The sequence below is a fragment of the Drosophila suzukii genome, chromosome X (genome assembly GCF_043229965.1).
Source record: "Drosophila suzukii chromosome X, CBGP_Dsuzu_IsoJpt1.0, whole genome shotgun sequence".
Lineage (NCBI taxonomy): Eukaryota > Metazoa > Arthropoda > Insecta > Diptera > Drosophilidae > Drosophila > Drosophila suzukii.
The window spans coordinates 9,261,070-9,286,921 of NC_092084.1; the positions used below are offsets into that span (position 1 = coordinate 9,261,070).

Consider the following 25,852-nt stretch of genomic DNA (forward strand, 5'->3'; position numbering starts at 1 on the left):
AGTGGGCGAAAAAAAACATTCGTTAATTCACCGTCGTCGATCGAACGCTGTATTTTTTTCCAGTGCAATATTCGGCCGATGAATAAAAAGTGCTTGAATTGAAGTACTTAAAAATAAATAAAATAAATAAATAAAGTCAGAAAGAACCGTGGTGTGGGAGAAAGAGAGGGAGGTGAAATTAACTGCTGCTGCTGAGGTGTGTGCTTCTGTACGTGTGTGTATGTGTGACGTTTACAGCAGCAAAAAGTTCGGTGTTGTCAAAATTTTGGAGTATTTTAAACGATTCTCGGATCGGATGTGAGTTGATCGCGAGTCATTGATCTAATCGGATGTGGAAGAGTCTTGCTGATTGCAAACGTGTCTAAAAAAACGATAAACAACGGCAATTTGTTGCTGCCGCAACAGCAACAGCAGCACACAAACACCACCACCCCCCGTTCCAGCCTAACGGTTTATTCACAGTGGCAGAAGCAGAAGAAGAAGAAGAAGAGGTACGTTCCAGCATCAGCATCTTTATTTATATTTTATGTGTGGTTCGGTTCGTCTTCTTCCGTAGAAAACTACGTGTGTATGTAAACATTATCAACGAAAATTGGAGTGAGAAAAAATACAGAAACTTTCTTTCGCTTCTTGTCTATGTGGGTTTTTGCGTGCGTGTGTGTGTCTGTGTATGAGTTGTGGTCTTTTTCGTTTTTTTTTTTCAAATTAGCGAAGCAGCAAAAGAAAAATTGGTACAACTTTTATGTGCATTAATGTAATTAAATGCGTCCATTGTCCATCGTCCATCACCATTCATCATCATTCATCATAGTTTCATCGGTCCGCAGCTTCGTTGGGAAACAACAACAATGATAACGGGGCAGTCCTGCCCTTCCTTTTTCCATTTCCATTCTTATTGCGATTCCCATTGCCCACTTCCACTTCCACTTCTACTCGCCATCCCCATTCCCTTCGCTTCCCTTCTACACCTCTTCCACACCCACCTCATCAGCTGCTTGTGTTGCGTTGTAACCTTGTCTTGCTTTCCTTTCCTTTACTTTCCACCCACTTTTCGTGGGCCCACCGTACAGTGGGTAAAGTTCGGCTGGAGAAAAATAAAATCTAAACTAAACTAGCAAATTTCAAAAAATGACCTCCAAATTGTATTTAAAGTTCGATTTTGCAAATCATGTTTAGTTAGCTTGTTTTAAAATAATCAGTAAGCATAATTTAATTAAAATTATTCAGATATAATGGGAACCAATAAATGTTAAGACCTGATAATAATAATCAAAATGATCAAGTTTGTTATAAGGAATGACCAAATAACTAAACACACTTTTTCCAAATATCGCTTAAAATGTTTTAAATTTATATACAAAAACCTTACATTGCCCACTGTGCATCGCCCCATCTCGCTCTGACCCGCTCTGCGCCTGCGCATTCCAACTTCGGCGACACCTTGCACGCAGCGTTGCCACCTTGCACACGGCCCACGTAGACGCAACGAACAGTGAGGGTAAACAATATAATACTACTTACCGGATGAATTAAGGGTTAATAGGAAAATTATTTCTCATATTACCTGAGATAAATGGTAATGATTCCAACAAGAGGCTTTCGTGTTGAGTATTTCTTCGCGCCAATTTTATCTTACATTTTGCATAATTAACAAGTTTGGTATACATATATTACTAAAATACAAGCGAATTTCCTTGAAAGTAGCTCAAAGATTAGTGAACTTTTGTTCATCTGCCGGTTTGTGATAAGCTTGTTTTTGGGTTTTCATCCGCATGTAGATTAAATCTACGTGCAACTTCGTGGTTTTTGGCAGTTTTCTCTGAAATAAATTGAGATCTTAAAGATGACTAAAAGCAAAAAATTACTGATAGGGTATTTCATTATCAGTATCGTTATAGACATATTAAATGTTTACATTTAGCCTCAATTATTTCATAATTTTTGAATTGATAATAAAGTCCTACACCTTTGACCTCTGCTGTACTAGACACATCGTACTCCAGTTTTGTTATTTTTTGTGGGAGAGGTTGCGTGCTTATTCAAATTTCATTTAAATCACGAGCATTAAAACTAGTGGAACACATGGAGCAGAAAGTCATCGTCATGTTAATTATGATCATAAATTTGCAGAGCTCGTGGGTGTGGGTGTATCATCTGTCATTATCTGGGGAAGGTTGGAGCAGGATAGCCTTCATTCTGTCGTCTCTGGCCAAAAAACAAAAGCCATGCTATGTACTTTTTTCGGTTTATTCCAATCGGAATTCTTTTTGCTTTTAGCGGGTTTTTCAACTATCTGCTCAAGTGTTTTCGCCATGTTTCATTATTTGCATTGTTTTATGATATTTTGGCGGCTGTTTGATAGTTATTATGTTTTCCATTTCGAACGCGAGCTTTTGACCTTCGTAGCAGAGCCGCAAAAAAAAAAATATATGTCAAAAATAATTTGCACTTGAGTCTGTTTCCCTATCGCCGTTTCGTATATACATACATATCTTTTTTAACGGATCATAACAAGCGCTTGCCAACACGTTTTCGCGCAACCATACTAAACTGAAATTAAGTAAGCCAACTGGAAAATAACAGAGATCACTGGAGAAATGGGCACTGCAAACTAAATAGTAACATGTTGTGAAAAAAGAAATGAACAAATTGTTCTTGTACATGTGCATAAATTAAATAATAATTAATGGAGTCAAGTTCATGATCGAGTTTCGACCCTTTTTTTTGGGTTCAACGAAAGCAGTAATTAGAGAGGCTATAATTTATCGGTCTTCAGTGGGTTCCCCTTAAACTATGTATGCATGTTTTTCAAAAAGATTGACAACCTCATCGTGTCTTTTGCGATTGCGCAGCCGTCTTTGTTTTCGCAAACTTGCCGTTATGTAAAATTCAGGCAAACATAAAAACATGCAGTCAATACTTCGAAAAAAACGAAGAAATATCGAAAGAAACAACAATGGGGCCCGGTATCTCAGCATCCAATCCACAGTCACAGCCATGGTATTGTGGCCACTTGGCCAACTGGAGGCCTGGAGACTGCCCCAAAGCATAGAAAATCAGGGAACAACGGAGGCGGTAATGGCGATTCAGAAATGTGTGCCAATCTCCATCCAGACGTGTTGGTATTTCGGCTCACAGTAAATGCCCGTTAATTGAGCCAGTTTTGGATGAAATATATTTTCGATACAACTTTCGATAACTTACTTAATTTCTAAAGATTTTCTCCAAGTCGATAACCCGAAATACATCACTGTAATGCAATATTAGATTGTATATTCTTGAAAATATTATCTAAATATATATAATAACTATATACTGTAATAGTAATATTTACAATCAATCTGAAAGTACTAATGTCTAATATTTTCAAAAGTTTAAACAATAAAATTAGATATGCTATCTTTCCCTACTTATTTCAACATTATTCAATACACACTGTATTCGGCTAAATTCCTGTTTTGAAGCAATGAATTTACAGTTTCGACCACAATGTCTGGTTGGTATGTTGGTTTTTTTCTCTAGCCAGTTTTCATTCCTGATTTGTTGGAGTTTTGGCTTACTTATTTTCAGTCATTCAACAGCAATTGCAGACACATATCGTTTTTGTTATTTATTATTGCTCGGAACTGAAGGAGTTTCGTCTGTTTCCATTTCCATTTCAATTTCAGTCTCGGTTTCGGTTTCTTGCTGCTGTTGAAATCCAAAACGCCTCAAATATTGCGTTGAAAACACTTTTTATTGGAGCACTTGTGAATGCTACTGGGAATATATGTTTATTTCAGCCAATAGCAACTGAAACAACAATGGCACTAGTACACCGCCAGAAAGATTAAAGAAGTATTGGCTAAATTGAAATTAACTATATTCAAACGTGTCGTAAAAATCCTTTATGGAATTGAACTTGACATTTGCTAATTAAAATGATTAAACTTAAAGGTCAATGCTTTCCATGATGATCATCTCATTAAGTATTGAAGTAAAAAAAACAGGCAACACAACAAATTACTTATATTATTGCCACATTGCTACTTAAGCTTATCCCAATCGTTTTTCTGAGTGCAACAGTAGCATACAGCAGCATTTTGTGAATAAATTATGTTAATGAGTTGGGAGTCAGCAGGGGCTTTTGTGGGGTGGCTAAAAAACTCAGGGGAATTGTGTTTCATAATTTCATTTGCGGCTGCTTTTCCGTTTGTTTCATATTTCGAGTTCGCTTGGCTCTATTTCATCGTGCGCCTGTTTTATCCAATCTCTTGCTGCACAAAAGCAGTTAAAATAGTAGGATGTGTTAGTGTTTCAAATTATATAAGAAATGTGTTAATCTGAAAAAATGGGTAATATTTTCTACAAAAAAAATTCACAAGGTTTTATGCAAATTAGTTTAGAATTTAATATAAATTGTAAACTTCACCTTTTCCAGTATTTTTCGGTATTATATCGTCTGTGGTCGATTTCCAAAAATTAATCAAATATTATCATGTGAACTAAAATCGATCTTACTGCTTTGACTGCATTTGTGAATGTAGTTGGTGCGATAAAGTTTCATTGTTCTCAAATCGAAAATGTTACTCTAGCGGAGTGCGTCTTTTTACTGATTGAAGAAATCGTCGAATTCTTATCGTCTGGACGTCTTACTCCACCCCTGGGGTTCTATTTCGCCTTTCCTGCTTCTGGTTATTAATATTATTATGGGTACTGCACCCTATCAGTTCCCCTGTTTCACTTGTCTGGGATTCGTGGCAATGGATGGGAAATAGAAATTGAGTTCGGGCTCGGACGACACTTGAGAATTACATTACCATTACCACTAATTGTGGTAAGCAGACAGGTAAATGCATTTTGAAATTACCATTACATTTACAGTGGTCACTCGCTAGGAGTGCGTTGTAAAAAATTGCCAAAAGGTTTCTAAAAATATGTAAATGGAATTGAAAGCTGCAATATAAAAGTTGTCTAAGTGCATAGTCTTACATCCTCCCGAAATTTTTATAAATATATGCTTAAAATATATTTATTAACTATTTCTTAAATGTATTTATAATTTTCTTAAATTTATTTTTAGATTTTAAGTCGTTATTCCTAGAATGTTTTTCTGAAAAATATTTAATCAATATTTTCTAAACGTTTTAAGAATTTTATTTATTTATTTGAAAAGAAATATTTGAAAGAAATTTTTCGACTTAAATATTAGCAATGTCGAGTGACTACTGTTCCTGACGTCACTTCATTGCCAAGGGCTCAATTGCAAGTGCGTCGGAGCGAGATAGCCAGTGAGCAAACAATTCAAATTGGGTTAATGAGAGTTGGCCAACTCAGGGCTTGGTTCTATCTACATGTATCCGTGTGTATCTGTGTACTACAGTGGGCGGGGCTGGGGGAGTGGGCGTGGCATTCATGAATTTTTGATGATTGGGCTTAAATTACATTGGGGACAATGTGCGGAGCACAAGGACTGGCTGAGATATTAGGGAACATTCTCATACGTGTAGGATGTGTGATTAGGATTCTGGCCATCCCACTGGATTAATTCATAACACAAATTTGGAGAACGAATGGGGAGGGAAAGTATGAGTATTACGAGTAGATTAATACTTTCCGAAGTATTAAATTGAAATTGATTGGTGCAAAAATAATACCAAAAACCCAAATAATATAAAAATGAAACTGTAAGGAAAGGTCTATATTTGGTCTATAACTTCTTTACTGCTCCTGGTAAACTTTTAATACAAACGGTATTAAATCTTTCTATTTTTTATGTATTTATCTTAAAACCTGGAAGAGATAAAATGTATTAAAAAAGAGCCAATAAATGGCAAACCAATATACATACATTTGTATGTGGTTTTTCTCCTCCACGCTCCATTAATGATCCGGTTAATCTGCAAAATGGCAGTATGTGCCTTATAGCCATGGATGCGACTGTACCAAGCGGCATATGGCTCGGGGGCGTGACTCGAGATGCATTAAAAAATGCAAATGCAAATGCAAATGCAGATGCAGATACAAATGCATATGCGATGTGTGTGCGTGCGCAAATTAGCAAGACAACAAATGAACTCCGCTAAATGCTATCGTCCCGGTCACCCATGTATTATTCATTTTGTCCGCAAAAAAACCAAACGAATATCGGAAACAAAACAAATGAAATGAAATGAAAACAGCAAATGAGCAAATTGTGATTTGCCATCGAAGGGGGAAAGAAGGAGGGGCGGGTCAAAAATTAGCCAAGGTATTCATCATCAGGTTTCTGACTAATCGGTACAGTGGAGTCCACTTAAATTGGCCACACACGCACGACACTGGCGCGAAAAAAATGTGGAACAGATGTGCCTGTGGTCGCACCAGAAATTTTATTTAAGCAAACCGCAGAGATAAAGTAAAAAACATTGTAATAAAGTAGATATACAGATTGTTTTTCACGAATACTAAATACTCTTTTCTTAATACTAGAAATAAATACTAAAAATATATCGGAAATACTCATTTTAAGGGGCTTCCCTAATTATGATATATTTCGTTTTGAACTTAGGACACGTTGATTTCGGATAAAATTTTAAAATTCAAATAATTTTATTAGAAAAGAAATGTGTACCACATAGATAGATATACAGAATAACCCCAAAGGTATTTTAAAAATTCACAGTGAAAGGGAGAGGAAAACAAGTTTTGGGAATATTTAAACCACATTTAAAATGCCATGAGTCACTAAATCTGATCGAAAACGCTTACCTGCGACAAAGCGAACGTTTGGATTTAAATACCCCGAATATAATAAGAAACTGTGATGGTGTTTTTATTTTTTGTTTGCCTTTCCATCTGTGGGTTTGCCGACTTCTAACGGTTGTGCATATATATAATGCTAAAACCATGAGTCGGCTTCGAGTTAACGTTTCTCATAAAAGCCACCGACTTCAAGCAAAGAAGAAGGCGAAATGTAAAGAACATTTTATGAATGAATTAGACTGGAAATAGTGCAGAAATATCTGCCAGTGAGTGTGTGAGTGTTCTTCAGTCTATACGAAAGCCTGGTATTATATTCATACGTATATATATATATATATATTACTATGTGCCATGCCTGCACTCGAGCTTAAGGCTGTAGAAACTTGAGAGGTCTTAGAACCCACAGTGGGCGTTAATAATTAAGGGGCCCAACTCATAGACCATGCAAAAAATGAAAAAAATATATATGTTTTTTGCCCTCTGTCATGTGTGGTTTGGATCGTTTAAGTTGAAAACTTAAAGAGTGCCTTTTCTGTCTTATTAAGATCCATTAATTTATATTTGTAGCGTCGCTTGCAGAGTGTTAACATCTGTTAACAGACTGTGACTACAATTAGCTATCGTTATTCCCTCGCTATATATACATATATATATATACACTTGTCTGCTGGCATTATTTTCGCTTGATTTGCTGCTGTCGCAATTATCTTTGCGTTGAATTGATAGCAACAGAGAAACAATGTTACTGAATAGCCAATTCACTAGAGAAATATAAATGCAAACTTGTAGTACAGTAGTCTGTAGGTAAAGATGAATAGACAATTTAATAACCAACTATCCGAATTTATTTATTATGTGAGCGAGTTCCTTATGAAATGGAGTTAAAGATGGTGTTTAAAAATTAAAACCGAAAATATCCTACAAAATATTATTTGGATTGGGATCCCTTAGTCCCTTAACCGTTTACTGATTCCAATTAGCGATATCGCACTGTCACGAATATTGGCCAGCCCAAAAGTATGACGACTTTGAAATGCCAGTCAATTGAATACAATTACTTATCGATTTCCATAGACCCCGAAATCAGGTCGAATTTCTCGTGCGACTTATGTGACGTCAACGAAAACTTTTGACAGCATGTCCCCAATTTACTAGTAAACTATACACAGTATCCAGCGTGGCCTAAAAGTATACCTTGGATTTGTTTCCATCCCGATACCTTAACGTGTGTGGACGTGATAAGGGGTAAAAGGCGTTATCAGTGGATCCACAGCAGACTGGTCTACATAGGCAGGTAGGAACTAAATAATATAAAACCGCGCTGGAACAGTGATTATCAGTTTTACCTTTTGGTCTTTGCTCTATCTTCGATTTTATTAGCATTTTCGAATGTCATTTATATAAAAGAGTTCTATTTCCTCAACTTGTTTGAGTACCTGTCAAAGATAATCCCATCTGATGTGGGCGACAGACGAAAATACAGAGCTGGTTTATTACAATATACTGTGGAAAATAGTTTAGAAAATGTTTTTTGGAACATCGAATGTATAAAAACAATTTTTTTAATAAAGTATTAAATATTTTAAATAATATATACTTTACATTTCTGCAATTTGGTTATAAATAAATTTTAAAAAATGTATTATACCTTTCAAACATCGTATTAACTTACGAACTCCATGACCTTGCAGTTGATTAGTGTTATCATCGCAAACCAAATTGACATTCAGTATTATATATATGATTTTGAGGTACTATTTCCCGTATTGGTTGGGTAATCGTAATCCCTTGCGAGCTTTCAGGGTTAATCTTCCAATCGGTGTTTGCATTAACTCAGTTATGAAGTCCCCACTTGAACATCGACCAGGTGCGTTTCTATTTGCTTTCGTGTAGGTGCTTCGGAGGCCCCTCAAGGCCCCGTTTAGGGGGCTGATATCGATAAAGATCGGCATGCAACCGGACGAGCGAAGAATTCGCCCCTATTATTATATGTTTGTGGATTTGCAAAGCTTCTTTTTGGTTGAGAAAACCGTTTCCACGGCAACAAAACACCTGCCAAATGCCGTTGGTACTTGTACCCACATAATCTTCGGTAACTTTTTTATAACGTTTATTTGTTTTATTCGTCTATGTATGGTTCTTAAAATAATTAACACTATCGACCGATTAACAAACAAAAAAAAAGAATGGAAACCAACTTAGCCAACTACTTAAGTGTATATGAAGTTTTTTTTGATACATGGGCGGATGGAAAAATTACAGATTGCGATTCAGAACTATGAGAATGGGTATGACTAATAATAGTAGTAGAGATAACAAATGTTGCTGATTAGTACCTAATAATGTCAAAACGTGTACTTTGAACAAACTTAATTCTTAACTATTATCAAAATGTATGGTATTTTTACAGCAAAGACGGTTAGTATAAACAATTATTAGTTGTTTTTAGTTTGAATGCAGGCAAGATATATACTAGCTTGGATTACAATATCCTTTCTCTGCAAGCATTATTATTTTATTCAGTAAAAGGGCTTCTTATTGAATATATATTTGGTTAGGACCTAAAGAAGCTATTGAATGGAGACATTCACTGAATGTAGTTAGTTATCAAATAGGTAATTGCACGGTGTTACCCGACGTAAATCTCCCTGTCTGATAGTTCTGAAATGCACGATGCCTACCACTACTGACCACTGGTGGTCATCACATTGATCAGGCCGGGCATCACCTCCGCCTGGATGGGTCCGTAGTCCACCCGTTCGCCGTCGACCACCAGGATGCCATCGGAAGTGTTCGGCTCGATCCGGAATGCTCGGCAGGACACCACCTTGATGAAGGGATCCTCGCCGTCGGGCAGATGGGTGCCCGTGTTCAGGCTGAGCATGAAGTTGAGCAGCTGATGGCGACTCACGCCACTGCGGATGATCACCAGGTAGATAAGTCCATCGTCTAGCCGGGATTCCGGGGCGAAGAACACGTCAGAGGAGAGATGAGTGGTGTAGGCGGCATGGACCATCACAAAGTCCCCATCCTCGCAGACCCAATTCTCGGTGCCCTGCAGTGGCACCTGCAAACCCGGAATCGTGCCCGTTGGCACCTTCTCCGCAAAGTCCGCATTGGCCGCCTCGATCCGCTGGCTCAGGCTCATCCGGCTGCGATTGGAGTGCAGACTGGGTCCTCCGAGGGAGTAGTAGGCCGTTCTCCGGGACATGGCCGAGTGCCAGCTGTCCGCGTGTTGGCGATACACCGAACGATCCAGGGATATGGCATCGGCAAACTGTTCTCCCTCGAGATCATCCTCATCTTCCTCGGGTAAATCACGAAATTCACTAGCATTTATGGGCAGAGAAGAACGCACCGATGGTCTCTTCTCATCCACGGCCAACTCTCGTGCCTCCTTGGCCGCCTCCACGGGTGGTTCCTGATCCTTTTTGTTCTTGGGCAATAGATAGGACACCCTGCCCTTGTAGGTTCTCAACGTAATCAATCTCTTGATGGCCCAAAGTGTGAATCTCTGTGCTCCTATCGATCTCAGGCGCTCACTTTCTATATCGATATCGGCTATAAGACCCCAACCCACTGACAAAAAGGAGTACATCACAAAGTGCTTATCCCGTGGAGCCAGTTCCACTCTGACCACATCCATGGGTGTACTTTTGCCAGCTATGCAAGTGAGGGTGGCGTGCAAAATGGGCTTGGGTTCGTATGGTTCGTTGCAGTGATGGGCCACACTCTTGGCCAATCCATTTCCAGAGCCACAGGGTATGATGCCGAGTGGTAACTCCCTGCAGGCCCTGCGCCAGTCCAAGCGTTCCATCAATCCATTGAGAACTTCATAGAACAAACCATCGCCAGAGGCCACCACAATGCCAGAATAGCGTTCCAGCAGATCTTTCCTGGTCCTCACAAACTCCTTGGCATATTGCGGATGTGTGGTGATCTGCAGATCGTATTGGGCCTCCGCTTCCGTCAACAGGGGTGCCACCTGTTTCTGGAACAGCTCACGACCCTTGCCCGAACCGGATTTGGGATTGAGTAAGATGAGCAATTGTTTGCCCGAATCACCGGGGGAACTACTGCCACTGCCACGCTTATGCTTACGAATCGTATGATGCCATTGTTCGGCGGTCTGGAGATTGACCGAATAGTCATTGCTTGATCTAAAACGTAGAATCCTAAGGGTTTGGACCCTCCTCAGGGGTTTCTCCTTCTTCAGATAGGCATAGATGTACAGGTAGGCGCTATTATCGCTATCCGGTTCGGGTTCCGCCTCCTGGCCCGAAACATTGGGATTCCGGCAGGAGTTAAGACCGCCACGGGCTCGTTTCTTCAGACGCGGTCCGTAGCGAGAGCCTATGATATCATCGATCCTGATCAGCTGCTCGTTGATGTGATCATCCTCGTCGGTCTCGCGGCGCAGGTAAACGCCCTCGGGGCAGAGTTTCACCTGGATCTTGATGCTCTGCTTGCGGCGACTGTTGTCCACGAAGAAGATCTCGCTCAGTTCGGTGGGTTCCGTTTCCGAGGTGGGCGTGGAGGGCTCCTGGGGCTGACCACCATTTCCCAGCAGATGTTCCTCCGACGTGGCTGTGTTGGCCGTCATCTTGGTTTGGTATTATAATAATCTTTAACTCGTATTTTCTTTTTTTAGCGCTTCTGTGACCTTGTCTTCACATGGAAAAAATGGTATATGGGGGAAAAAAACAAAACAAAAAACACAATGGTTATAGGAGGTGCAAAAAAATAGAAGAGCGGTTGCCAAAATTATACATATAATATTTGCCAGCTCGAAAACTAGTTTATTTTGGTCTTTATCATGCGTTGGCTCTTACTATTATTAATTTTTTTTCCCATCTTTGTATGTCAAATTGGAGTTTTAAAACTGGTTTTCTTCCCAATTATTTCTACTTGCTTTGTATTTGTGTCGAAATGTAAAAGCTCCGCGATTGCTTGTTAAACGATTTCACTTTATTGTTAAAAAAAAAGTACACACAAACGAAAATAAAATGTTTTCTTTTATTCCTCACTCCTGTAGGTTTACGAAAACCAGTTCATGATTAAGTTCCTTGAATTTAATGTTTGTTAATACCAAATTTTTTCCTTTGTCTTAGGTTTTTCTTTGTTTCTCACTTTTGACTAAATATAACACGATGAAGTAACAAGCAAAATAAAAATATTAGTGCTGTAATAATCTTCAGTTTATTGCTCATACGCAATGAGTAAGGATCCTTTATTCCCTTTTTTCGACGCTATCTAGAATTAGTTGGCAATTTGTTTGTTATTTTCTTGTAAATATTAATTTTTTAAATATTTTAAATGGTTTCTTTGTTTATTTTGCATTATAATCATATTATATTTGTCATACTTGTTAAAATTGTCATGTGTTTTTTATATTTTTTAATTTGAAAGAGATAATTTTGAATGTTATTATTTATTTGTGGCGTTTTAGAAATTTATTTGTGTTACGTGGTGTTTTTTATTATTCAGTAAAGGGTTATTTCTTGTTGATAACTCGGCTCGCCATTTCCGATTGTTGTTCGCGCAGCTATTCGCTATTTACTATTTTTGTTTGGCATTACATTTAATTGTTTGTCCACATGCGATCGACGCTGTTCACCGTAAAGTCTGCGCAGTACGTATATAGTACATATGGGGCTCCTATGCGATCCGATGATACGATCCAATGCGATCCAATCCGATCCGGGTTGCGATCGCTTCCTGTGCGCTTGACACGACAATTCGTACTGAAACTCTGAATCGCGAGGGTGAACTAACCTTATTTTCAATGGAGATTTGGTTTTACGATTGCACTGTTGCCTTTGCTTTTGCTTTTGCTTTTGGTTTGACTTTGCTTTTACTTTCTCACATACACAAAAGCACACCCCACACACTTGTTTGCTTTTTGTGGTGTCGAAATCTAATCAACACGTATCGTATCGATGAGATATTACCTTTGGCTGCCTTTTGCCCATGTCTCTATCTTTGCTGCTCGTGCTGCTCCACTATTATGTTTTTATTTCTATCTCTATCTTAGCTTTCATTCGATTTACTTGTGAGCCTTAACTTTTTTCAGTGTATTGCTGCAATTGAACAATTTGCCTTTGACTTTGGAACGAGAGCTTTTTGGCATGGCCTTCCGCGATGTGAGAATGCTGCATTTTTGACTCTGACTGGAGTACAGTGAGCTGTCGATAGTTTATATTTTTTCGGTATTAACGTTAAAGAACTATATTATATTTATAAACAGACTCTTTTCGATTTTTAAGGATGTTGTACTAAATTACAAATTATCTTTGGTTTTAGTATTTAATAAGAAAGCTAATTTACATAACCAATGTTAAGAGGATTGCCCCTTCTCATGCAAAAAAAAAAATACCATGAAACCTATTGTAGAATTCAAAATTTGAATACTCAAAAAAAATTGTATGGGTAAAATTTACCAATACGTATAGTAACCTAACTGTACAAACAAGTTAGGAACTATTAAAAATAGTGACGCGCATTTTGTTGCTTTGGTTACTATTTAATAGTAGAACTACCATAAAATGGTAAGTTGTGTGCATTTTGTTGTGGAAGGAGTAACTATTTCTTTGGTCAAATTGACAATTCGATGGGTTGTGACCATTAAACTATTATATTGGTCCATTTGACCTATTAGTATTTTATTGTGTATGACCACTGTAGTTGTACCTGCTACATGCGATGGCAATGTACCGACAATGCAATTGTTTGTTTGCTTACATAGACAATAAAGCACCACTTAACCCCCTCGTTGGTGTGTGGTCTATTGTTTTAATCGATCATTTGACCGGATGGTGGGATAAGTGGGTAATAACCAGTAGGAGGGGTCGTATGCGGCACCTGTTGCGTATACGTCATGTTGGTCTTCAGATCTTATCGCTTACCATGTGTGCTAATGACAGTTGGCGCCCAGTTGTGATGACTCATCGAATCACATTTTTTGCCTTCATTGCTGTTAAATAAGACAGCCTTAAAACAATTTCAGCAGAATTGCTTGGCAGGTGTTAGTTTTGGATTTGCTTGATAAGGTTTTAAGGGCTTGCTGTAAACAAATCGCAATTCCTTCAGAGTAATCGAATTTTGTTTTTTATTTCCCTCTGGCAGGTGCACAAATTATATTTTTAATATTTTTTATTTGCTTTTGGACTGCGCGTTTGTTGATATCAGTAAAAATAAGATTGTTAAGGTGTAGAGATATTGAGGACGGTCATTCCTGGACACATACGAAGTACAGTGCGCACTCAGAAAGTGGGATTAAATTATAAATAAACATTATACTCAGAATTTTTTATAGAGAGAATATTCCCCTGTATGTTAGTTGCTCATAAAATATGTTAATTTGGTCTCTTAAACTTCTTCAAGATTTTTTATAACAAATTAATATAAATTTAATATCTGAATGATTATTTCTATACGTATATTACACAATTTTATGTTATGGGAAAAACAAACGCACCTCTAAAAAACCTCCAGAATGATAAACAAATTTTAATAATGTTACTGTTCTTGAAATTGGTTTTTCATAAGTACAACAAAAAAGGTCTGTTTTTTATTTTTATCTTAAACACACCTAAGTGGCCATCGATTGCAAGGAATACTGACGCAAGTGACTTACCCACCTGTTTTTTACTGTAGTTAAACTGAGAGATACGCCTTGTATAAGAAGACACGCCAAAATGGAATTTTTAATGGGTTTAAAACGTTTTCTGACGATTCGTGGAAGGTTTTTTTTTTGTACGTTCGCACCTAAGTGAATCAGACCAAAAAAACGAATGCAGACAGAGAGGCAAGAGCACAAGCACCCCCACTTTGGTAATTATAACTCGTTCATTAGTCTTTAAAACTTTGATTTATCATTTGAAAAGGGAACCACTCAAGTGGTTACTGCACCGTACAAATACCATACGTACATATGTACACACCATATGAATGCACTTGCTCACGAAAAGCCGTATATTCCACTGGCTTGTTTATCGTTTCCTGACCCACATATCTATTTGAATTTACTTTGCCTTTCAATTGTATTGAGACCGACTGAAGCAGGAGCAGCTTTCTGGGGCCAGGGGCCTCACAGAAGGGGTGTGGCATTGTCTGGCCAGAGGAATCCATTAGATAATGGCCAGACGGAGCAGACACAACCCGAAGGCGGCTCAGAGTGCCTCCAGATATAGACAGCTGTTTTAGAGGGGTTTGTTGGGGGTTAACGCTAGGGTATGGACTACAAGTGTTTCCATTAAAAAAGTTAAAGATGCAAAAGGGGTCTCTAGAACTTTTAATAATTTCGACTTTCTACTTTATGAAAATAAACAAAATTCTTAAAATACTTATTAAATAAATACACAAAGGAATATCTAGTAAATGAAAGTGGTATTCTTAAAAATGACAGCTTTCCTTATCAGCAAAATCCTTAAAAGTTAAAAGTTGATTCCTTAAGATAAGATCATTTGCTGTGCTATGCATATTATTTTATCAAAACTATATATCTCTTGTTGCAATGAATGTTTATATAATATACTTTTCGTTGTAGCATAAAAACCAAACGATACTCCAGTTTCTTACAATCGGGTAATGGAATGTTGGATTGCGGCAAGAACTTCAGATTATCAGAAAAGCGATAAATGCGTAGTTTCTCTGTTGCCACTTTTAAAATAAGAACGATTCGAAGTCTTCTACTGCATTATAATCGAACTGATTGATAGTTGGTAAATAAAAACCCAACGTGGAACGTGAAACTTACCACAAGAGAGTGAAAAACGAACTGAACGTTTAATTATTACCAATCTAATATCAACAGTTTTGCGTCTTTAATTGTTTTTTCCCGTTCTCGACAATCTTTTCCTCTCTAAATTGATAGCTTCTTTGTTTTTTACAAATTTGAACTTCCTTTGGATTTGTTTTGCTTTTGCCAAGAGAGCTAGAGAAGTAAAAATTTCTGATAAAAATGTGGGGCTCTCTTTGGTGATGATATTCAATTATTAAGTACAGTAAGATCTCAGTATTCTTTTGTACTTGTTTTGTCTAGAATACATTTTTTGCGAATTAAATTTTTAAAAGACTCTCAATATTAATATTATTAAATTATTAAATAAATATTTAAATAAATGTACTCTAACATTTTGTAAAACTTTTAATAAATTAGGATAGGATAGGATCACTTAAATAGTTTTCCTTATTAAAAATGTAATAACTTTTTTAATTCTTCTATAACTTTGATCTCTTACATATTACCTACGTTTAGATGCATTTTCTTTCGGTTACTGAGAGTGAAAAAGAAGAAAGTTAAACTTGATCTAGTTGCGTGGTAAGGTTGAGTATACCCGCCCCGAAGAAATTGCCGCCGAGGCAATCAACAGAAAGCCCTGGCAGCTTTTTCCATTGTTTGGCTGCAGGTCCGTCCCCCGTCTAACCCCCTTTATAAGCACGAGTTTTGTAGGGCGCACGAATAATAAACAAAACAAGTGAAAAACAAAAACACAGAGGCTGGCAAACAGACTGGAATACTTTGCACTCGCGTCTATTTGTTTTATATATTTTGTAGTATTTCCATTATGTGGCACATGCCAGATCTCGAGAGGAGTTCATTTCACTGGGCCCTCGAATTCCGGTAACTTCAGTTTCGCCAGCTACTATCTGCAATATTGAAAAGTCGCTGAATAGCTAGATACACATATAAAAAAAGGTTCCTCTCATCAAAAAACTAAGGACTGTCTATGGAAAACCCTAAAACATCAAAACTTGTCGATGATAAAATTGTATAGATGGTATTTTTCTTTCATTTGCAGTGTGCAAACTGGGTGGAGCATCATGTGTCGGTTTTAGAAGATCATCAAAGGACTAGATCATCACGAATCAGGAGCACTACAGATCGGACCGATCGAGATCTAGAAACGGGAAGCCAGGAACTCAAGATTCTGAGGGGAGTATAGACTGAGATCGGATATCGTTGTTCTGCGTCAGAAGATGACCCTGACCTCAACAGCCGAGAGCCAAGCGAAAATGGACGTGAAGGGCGGTTCAGTTCCCGGAGAAGAGAACCTGCCCACCTCCCAGATGGATCTGCTAGCCAAACTGGAGGCGGCCAACAAGCTCATCGAGAGCGATGCCAAGTCCCTCACGCACTCCACGCACAGTCGCAAGAACTCGGACACGAGTCAGGTCAGCGTCTCCTCAAGTAAGTATCTGGAGATCTGGAACTCTGTAAACAATATTATAATAATACAGAATGGCTATACCTTCTTTATTAGTATATTTTATGCAATTTAGGTTTTTTTTAAAAAGTTTTACAATTAAATTAGAATTTCTTCTTAAAGTTTCTATATTTTCATATTATAACTGCATTTATAAGGGGTCAACTATTTTTATTTATTAATATTTTAGGCATTTTATTATATGTAGTAACAAAAAATCATGGTGTAATCATTATATAGCGAAATCCATTTTAAAAGATACTAGCGATAAGGAATTGCATATCATAGCCAATGGGCGACTGGGCTGTGACTAATTTTAAATCAGTTTGTGACGAAATTCGGTGACTAAATGTACGCAACCCGCATAGATAGATACCTTAACACGTACTAGATTCATAGTACATAGAAAAGTTATGTATTATTTGGATGATAGTATGTAGTTGCTTAATAAGTAGTGATCGATAATTAATTATAATTTCTTTACAGGCGGTTACTCGGTGGCCGAGGAAGACATCTGGACGACATGGGGCACCATCGTCAACGACTGGGAGGGAGCTCTGAAGCGAAAGAATCCCTGTGTGGGCGAACTGGTGCGCCGTGGAATTCCTCAATACTTCCGGGCGATTGCGTGGCAACATCTGAGCGGAGCGGCGGATGTGGACAAGAAGCAGTACGCGGAGTTGATTAAGGCGAATAGCGTCTGCGAGAAGGTTATCCAGCGGGACATTGCTCGCACCTATCCCGAAGTGGAGTTCTTCAAGGAGAAGGACGGTCCCGGCCAGGAGGCCCTGTTCAACGTGATCAAAGCGTACTCTCTGTACGACCGCGAGGTGGGTTATTGCCAGGGATCCGGCTTCATAGTGGGTCTGCTTCTGATGCAAATGCCCGAGGAGGAGGCCTTCGCCGTGCTCGTGCAGATCATGCAGCAGCATCGCATGCGCCACATGTTCAAGCCCTCCATGTGGGAGCTTGGCCTGTGCCTGTACCAGCTGGAGAATCTGGTGCAGGAGCTGATACCCGACATGCACATCCACTTCCAGCAGCAGGGCTTCAAGGCGTCCACGTACGCCTCCAGCTGGTTCCTCACCCTGTACACCACCACGCTGAATGTGAACCTAAGTTGTCGCATCATGGACGTCTTCCTCAGCGAGGGCATGGAGTTCATCTTCAAGGTGGCGCTGGCCCTGCTCATGATGGGCAAGGAGACGCTGCTCTGCCTGGATATGGAGGCCATGATCAAGTTCATCCAAAAGGAGCTGCCCGGTCGCGTAGAGGCCGATGTCGAGGGCTTCTTCGCCCTGGCATATTCAATCAAGTTGAATACCAAGCGCATGAAGAAGATGGAGAAGGAGTACAAGGACATCAGGAAGAAGGAGCAGGAGGAGATGGCGGAGCTGCGGCAGCTGAAGCGCGAGAACTGCATGCTGAAGCAGCGGAACGAGCTCCTGGAGGCGGAGAGTGCCGAGCTGGCCGCTCGCCTGGTGCGCGGCCAGGTGTCCCGGGCGGAGGAGGAGGAAACTAGGTGGGTTTGTTATTAGAAAAAAAAAAAGGACTATAACTAAGTATATGTATAATCTCTATTTAAAGGTGTTTTTTATATTATTTTACAATGTTTTTTTAAAGACTTTCTTAATGGTTCTAGAAAAATTATTTATTTATTTACATTTATCTACCAAAAAAATGCATTCCCTCTAAAGTAAAAATAATCCAGTCACCCCCTAATGACGTCTGTAAATTGGTTATTTCCCAAATATATTAAATGTAAACATTAAGTAATATAAAAAGTTATCTAACTATTTTTGAAACGTACAGATCTCAAAAATACATCAACAAAATTACGAATTATAGCTTTATCTTGTATATGCTTAGTAATTTACTTTATCTCAAGACTTACTAAGAGTTCTTTCCCTTGTTTTTCTAGCTATGCCATTCAGAACGAGCTCATGTTGATGCGGCGATCTTTCCTGGAGGTCTCCCACCAGCTGGAAAACGCCAATGAGGAGATTCGCGGCCTGAGTCTTCGGCTCCAGGAGAATGTGAGTATATTTTGTGGCCAAGCCATCCATTTCAGCGATCCCAATGTCTCGGTCACATGTCCTGTAACTAAAACGGAATCTGTTGCTAATCTTCTGTATTCTTTTCTATTTTATTTAATTTCTTATGGTTGTGGTGCTTCAAAATACACACACAAAATGTTCGCTTAAATCCGATATCCGAAATAAATATATTTCAAAATAAACAAACAAATCACATACAGAATGTATCCATCGACAGCGTAAGTATCTCGTTGGTTGCCCACGCAACCTTGCTTTGTAGTTTGAATGAACAATACAATAACTCTGCCGTTTTGTTGCTTTGCATGTCTATTGGCTTGCCCTAAATACATAAATAGAAAATATATATTTTAACCAAATGGAATTCAATAATATGTCCTATTGATTTCTGGGTTTATGGGTTACTACATTAACTATGTGTCTATTGGTTACGTATATAAAGCAGAATAACCTAGGATAAGTACATATGTAATTACCCATGTAGGCTTATTCGTTTCAAAGCTAACAACTCACACTCTGCATGTCCAAACTTACTCCATACCATTATAAATCCCCTTAAACTAATCCTTTTATTGATCGGCATTTAGAACAACTCCCGGCAGTCCTCCATTGACGAGCTCTGCATGAAGGAGGAGGCACTGAAGCAGCGCGACGAGATGGTCTCCTGCCTGCTGGAGGAGCTGGTGAAAGTGCGTCAGGGTCTGGCCGAGAGCGATGATCAGATCAGGAACCTCAAGGCCAAGGTGGAGGAGCTGGAGGAGGACAAGAAGACGCTGCGGGAGACGACGCCCGACAATTCGGTGGCCCACCTGCAGGACGAACTGATTGCCAGCAAACTGCGCGAGGCCGAGGCCTCACTCTCGCTGAAGGACCTGAAACAGCGGGTGCAGGAGTTGAGCAGCCAGTGGCAACGGCAGCTGGCCGAGAATCAGCGCAGCGAAAGCGAGCGCACCACCAACGCCGTTGATTCCACGCCCAAAAAGCTGCTGACCACCTTCTTCGACAGCTCCAAGAGCAGCGAGCACACCCAAAAGCTCGAGGAAGAGCTGATGACCACGCGCATTCGTGAGATGGAGACGCTCACCGAGCTCAAGGAGCTGCGACTGAAGGTTATGGAGCTGGAGACGCAGGTTCAGGTGTCCACCAATCAGCTGAGGCGACAGGACGAGGAGCACAAGAAGCTGAAGGAGGAGCTCGAAATGGCCGTGACCCGGGAGAAGGACATGTCCAACAAGGCGCGCGAACAGCAGCACAGGTGGGATAAATAATTTAAACACACTGCCGAGCAGCTTTTGCATAATTGATATCCCCTAAAACCATTTCCAGATACTCGGATCTGGAATCTCGCATGAAGGATGAGCTGATGAATGTGAAAATCAAATTCACCGAGCAGAGCCAAACGGTGGCCGAACTGAAACAGGAAATTTCCCGACTAGAGACCAAGGTTGTAGCTATTTTATAATCTCTTGCCATCATTTATTAAATCCGCTGGCTTTTCTTTCAATCACAGAACTCGGAGATGCTCGCCGAGGGCGAACTGCGCGCCAATCTGGATGATTCGGATAAGGTGCGCGACCTGCAGGACAGGCTGGCCGACATGAAGGCGGAGGTGAGCGAGGAGTGCCCTTCGCATTTCTGCCCCAGAGCATTTGCCGCTAATCCCCCACTGCTTTTGGTTTCGGTTTCGATTTTAAGTTCATTCAAATGCCAGCAGCAGCAGCAGACATTCAATATTAACAACCACCCACCCACTGTTCACCCACTCACTAAACCAAAGACCAGCCCAGAGTCATGTTTCCAATCTGGATGAGCACGCTGTAGCCTCCTGCAGGCTTTTTTCTCCTACAATATGCTTTGTTTGCCAGCTAATTTCAAGTCAAATCTGTTTGTTATTGAAGCAAGTACTTAACTTATAAGAAGAAGAGGAATAATCAAAAAATATTAAATAATGATAAGGTTCCTTTTAAATAAGATACTTAACTTCTTATACTTGTAACAAGTTCAGATTTGACCTGAGACACAAGTCAAAAATTCATATAGAAACGAATTTATTGTGGCATTCGAACAGATTTTTGAGTTTGATAAGCTTTACTGTATACACCCTTTTCATTTTTGCTATTCTGTGATTTTATTGTTTGTTTTATTTTTCATTTGGTTAATTTTCAAACCCCATTCCGTAACTCAGCAGCTGTGTAAGCCAAGATAATAATCTTGTATTTCTCATTGAATTTCTTTCTCACACGCGACAAAAAAAAATGAAAACAATGCGTTGTTGGTTTCGCTCTATAGTATCCCACGCCAATAACCAGCCCCGACACTGAGCCGTGGAAATGGATAAGCTAAACTAATTTTAACACAAACCGAAAACGCAAACCAATTGAATGAAAACGAAACAAAGCGAGCAAAATTAAAAAATTGAAAAATGAAAAACAATTAAGAAAGCAAATTACCGAAACCCAATTTGAATATCAAGAAGCCACAAATATCCTCTAATCTCTATTGCCACAAACACACACACAACCCCGAAAACAAAAAAAATCCAAACTCAAGCAGCAGGCCAAGCTACCAAAATACCCAGGTCTCTATGAAACTGCTCAAAACATCTCAGTACTTTAAACCAATGCGTATTTGTAGTGTTTTTTGACCTTACCATCCCATAGTTTGCACGTTCTATAGCCTCTAGACCTTCGCCATAAACATGATATTCCATTTTCATAATTCAAAAATGCATGAATGATCTATCTTGATCTGAAATCCAAAAAATAGTTTTCTTTGGTACAATTTTAAAAGATAGTTTAAAAAAAAGCTAAGTGTTTTGATTTCTGCATAACAATTTTAAAAGCTATCTTAGCTTATACGCCTTTCTTTTATATTTTATACTATATTACCTTAAAAAAAAATACGTAAAGCCAAATAATACAGGCCTTAGGACTAAAAAAGACATAGCATTTTATTTTAAAAGCAATTTAGGTTTACAAATTGTGCTAAAAGAGTTATTAGTCTAAAAATGGTTATAGAAAAGATTTGAAACTATATTTTGTAGACCTCTCATATGACCATACTAAGTAATAATATTCCTTATAAATTTCACATGCTGCCTAGAGTAATTCTCTTCGAATTCCCAAAGCTTTTTGCGAGCTTTAGGCTTATACACGAACCATTATCCGGGAGTATTTCTAGTTCCGATCTAGTAGAATGTTCATCTATGCTTTATTTTGATGTGGGTCAATGACTCCATCGTATACGTACTTAGATTGACTGCATCCGATGCTAGTTGTTGCCATGGAAGTGCCTGATTTTAATCGATCTTCGCTGTTGTTTGTTTTGCATACTTGTAGTGACGTATTGTGATCGTTGATCTTGACATGAGTGCCGACATCAGTTGATGCGGTTTTGACACGAGTTCGTTTCGACCTTGATTGAATATTGATTTCGATTTTTAGTTGAAATGTACAAGTCCCTGAGGGAGTGTTATTCCACCCCAAAGATTTTAAGAAACACGTTCTGTAATATTATTAATTTTCTGCACGCTTGCATGCCTTCTTATCTAACAGACATATTCATAGCAACTAATCAATAAGGTATTTAAGACACGTTTCTCCACACAAACATTTATTCAGCTCTATTTGTAATTGGATCTATGTTTTACTTGTTTACTAAATTACTAGGCTAAAGCATTTCAAAGTTTTAATTTTAATGTCTATTACAAAGTTGGCCTTTTTTCTTCATTTAAGGAACAAAACACCTTTAAAGTTTTGTTCTATAGTAATACACAATATCTTCATTTAAATGTGATAGTTGTTACATTTACTACACTTTACGCCGCATGACAAGAATTAATTGAGTGCTTTAGCCTTGTAATCGTCAATATATTCTTGCCTATTTATTTCCTAGAAATATTTCCATAAGCAACATACTAATAGATTCTCTTCGATTTTCTATAGCTGTCGGCGTTAAAAAGTCGGGGCAAGTTTCCGGGCACAAAGCTGCGCAGCTCATCGATCCAATCGATCGAGTCGACCGACATCGACTTCAACGAACTGAATATGGTGAGGCGAGCGAGTTCGGAGCTGTCCACATAACCTATGGATCGATCAGATCCAGATCCTCAGCAACCAACAAACACAACCACAACCAGGAGAATAGCAGCGAGTGAGATGGGAGAGAAGAACCAGGGCAGTACAGGATACACCCATATCGATATGGGGGAGCGTTTATACTTATATATATATACGTCGATATATATGTAAGGGCAGGCCTGTGATCACAAAAAGGGAAGCGGAAGCGGAAGGAGCAGCATCGAGCACAGGAAGTAGTTAAGGAGCAGTCGGCAGAATAGTTGCAATCCCATTACAACATTATTTATGTATAATATTCGTTTAAACCTTACTAACATGATATGCAAATTTTATTATACTTAATTGTATCTATTTTTTTTGGCAATAATTTTATTACTGTTACGTTTTGCAATCCGAAACACACTCATATTTATTTATTTTAAAGTCTAATTTAAACGATATTGTGAGAGTATTTTACACACTTGTACATTGATCGATGGCAACTGATTCGATTTACTAACACGATATGGATATTTTGTAATGATAATTTGTATCTATTTTTTTTGGCAATATTTTTATTACTGTTACATTTTGCAATCGAAAAACACTCATATGTATTTATTTAAAATCCCAATTGAAACGATATTGTGAGAGTATTTTTCACCCCTGTACATTTTGATCGATGGCAACTGATTCGAAGCGATGCGAAAGAGTGGAGATTGGCATTTGGATTTTATGTAAACCCCCAGAAAAAACCCATTACCCAACCCAGGCATCCTGTGAACCACTTTTAATGTAAGTTTTAAACGAATCGAATTGTTCTTAGGCCAGGTTAAACGAAACGCCGACTTTTTAAATTGTACGGAACATTTGATTTATACACTTGATTTGTATTATGATTTCATCCTGTGGAATGATATTAACACACATTTATCTGGAATGAATTTTGTAACTCTCGTATAGTAAGCTAAACCAATATAAATCTAAAACTAAACTAAAACCAAGTGCGAAAGACAAAGTAACAAGCGTGGCCAAATGCACAGAAAAATGCAAGATGAGAAAAAACCAAGAGACGACTATTTAAAATAGTTTAAAACGATATGTGAAAGAACCACGAAAAATGGGGGCCCCATTTCTCCCCGTTCAAGAACGATATTACGATAACGAATACGATATTCACACTTCTTACGATATTCAACTTAGTTAACAGTAGCGCTTGTCTATAGCCCTAAAAAAAAAGTATGATTTATATGGCTCCTTGAACCCATACCGATCTAAAGCGATTTGGCAGCTTGTCGCGAAAACCGATTTCGACATCGACTAACGATTTATCTACAAACAATGTAATTATTCAGGTTGAACCGTTTTCCATGTGCAATATTACCTATTTTTTTTTGTTTCTATTGAATTTCTTTTCTATTAGATGTTTTTATTATCATTTGTTAGCATGACGTCCTCAGTGTTTAGGTTTGTTACTTACCGTGATTAAGACCCCTAACCAATCGATTAACTTAATTTGTGTAATTCCATTGATTTGCCCATCATGACAAACCGATAAGAAGTAGCGGGAGAACTAAGAGATCTATGTAATATGTTTCGTAGCGTGTAAGAAGGCGGAAATTATGTCACAATACTTTGTTATATTATGCTTAAGTTATGTTCCCGACCCATTCAAAATTATTAGCATACTTTGTTCTATGCGATAATTAGTAACGATTAAGAACTATATAAATATGTATGTCTGCGGCTAAAAGACGAGGCTGCTGGGGCAGTATTAACAATCAGCAGCGGAGTTAACAGACATTTTAATACACATTTTAATATACATTCCCGAGAAAGATAAATTTCCCCTCAAAAATAAGAAAATCAGAAATCTGATTCCCCAACAGCCTCGAGTCTTAAAAATTTGGCAAGAACACTAGAATTGCGTATTATGTTATGGAAAGCGAAGGCACAAATTATACGATATCTAAAATAGTTTATACAAATTTATACATGCGTATGGAGCATTATTATTGTTGGCCAAAGTCTAGACTTGGCCCGCGCATAGTTGGTGTTAACTGATTGACCAATGAGTGTGAAATTTGTGCGAAATGCCGATCAAATAATAGCCCCACTTAAGTGACTCATCGGGCGGGGGGGGGCGGTGTATTATAATGAACCCCATCCCCTCATCGATAGCAGCTAATTTTATTGCCTTGTCAGTTCGATTTGATAAATGTGAAAAGACTTTGCAGTTTATCAATTCAGTGTGCGACTGTGCCAACGACTTTGGGCCAGACAGAAAGCAGACGTTCACGATTTGTTGACCCTGCCAAACGGTCGAAACTCCATTCAATCCAATTAATTAGCGGGCAAACTCGCATATAGCATATACTTAATGCAAATAAATCAAGTTTAGCTTCCATTGAGCAAAGGCGGTCTTCAATGTTCACTTTGATTTGCACTTATTTATTGCGTTTCTTGTTTCATTCATTGTTGATCATTGAGCAAAAAACCAACCGACAAAATTCAAATCACAAAATGGAATGTAGTTGACAAAATACCACAACAAATAGTGTTATATACTTTACATTTACATATACAAAAAACAATATATATACATAAATATATCAATATAACGATACAACTAACAGCGGAAGCGCAGAGAAAACCCGAAGGACTACAGAATGAAACAAATAAAATTCAACTAAAACTGAAAACAAAAAAATTAAACAGATATACAAAACGAAATCAAAGTTACAATTTTTAGTATTAAATAAATGAAATGAAAACCAACAGAAGGCAGTTTTTTCTGGGAATAATAAAG

General features: G+C 38.4%; 2 protein-coding genes across 5 annotated transcripts; one reads left to right on the forward strand and one right to left on the reverse strand.

Annotated features, from left to right (window-relative positions):
* Positions 1–25,826, forward strand: Evi5 (ecotropic viral integration site 5). Of its 4 annotated transcripts, XR_001767783.4 has the most exons (10): positions 1–491; positions 16,527–16,915; positions 17,418–18,453; positions 18,853–18,967; positions 19,189–19,206; positions 19,573–20,240; positions 20,312–20,429; positions 20,496–20,594; positions 21,275–21,563; positions 22,930–23,068. XR_001767783.4 is itself a non-coding variant. In XM_017083637.4 (9 exons), exons 2-9 carry the CDS (start codon positions 16,705–16,707, stop codon positions 23,065–23,067), a joined length of 2,403 nt encoding a protein of 800 aa, XP_016939126.1. In that variant the 5' UTR covers positions 3–491; positions 16,527–16,704; the 3' UTR covers positions 23,068–25,826. The 4 variants fall into 4 exon arrangements, 2 of the variants coding, with proteins under 2 accessions (XP_016939126.1, XP_016939127.1); XR_001767784.4 differs by lacking the exon at positions 19,189–19,206 and having other exon boundaries at positions 3–491; XM_017083637.4 differs by lacking the exon at positions 21,275–21,563 and having other exon boundaries at positions 3–491; positions 22,930–25,826.
* Sk1 (Sphingosine kinase 1) lies at positions 8,817–12,487 on the reverse strand. Its single transcript, XM_017083639.4, has 2 exons — positions 12,303–12,487; positions 8,817–11,391 (listed from the first exon to the last, which is right to left on the reverse strand). Exon 2 carries the CDS (start codon positions 11,324–11,326, stop codon positions 9,407–9,409), a length of 1,920 nt encoding a protein of 639 aa, XP_016939128.2. The 5' UTR covers positions 11,327–11,391; positions 12,303–12,487; the 3' UTR covers positions 8,817–9,406.
* Positions 25,827–25,852: the final 26 nt, after the last annotated feature.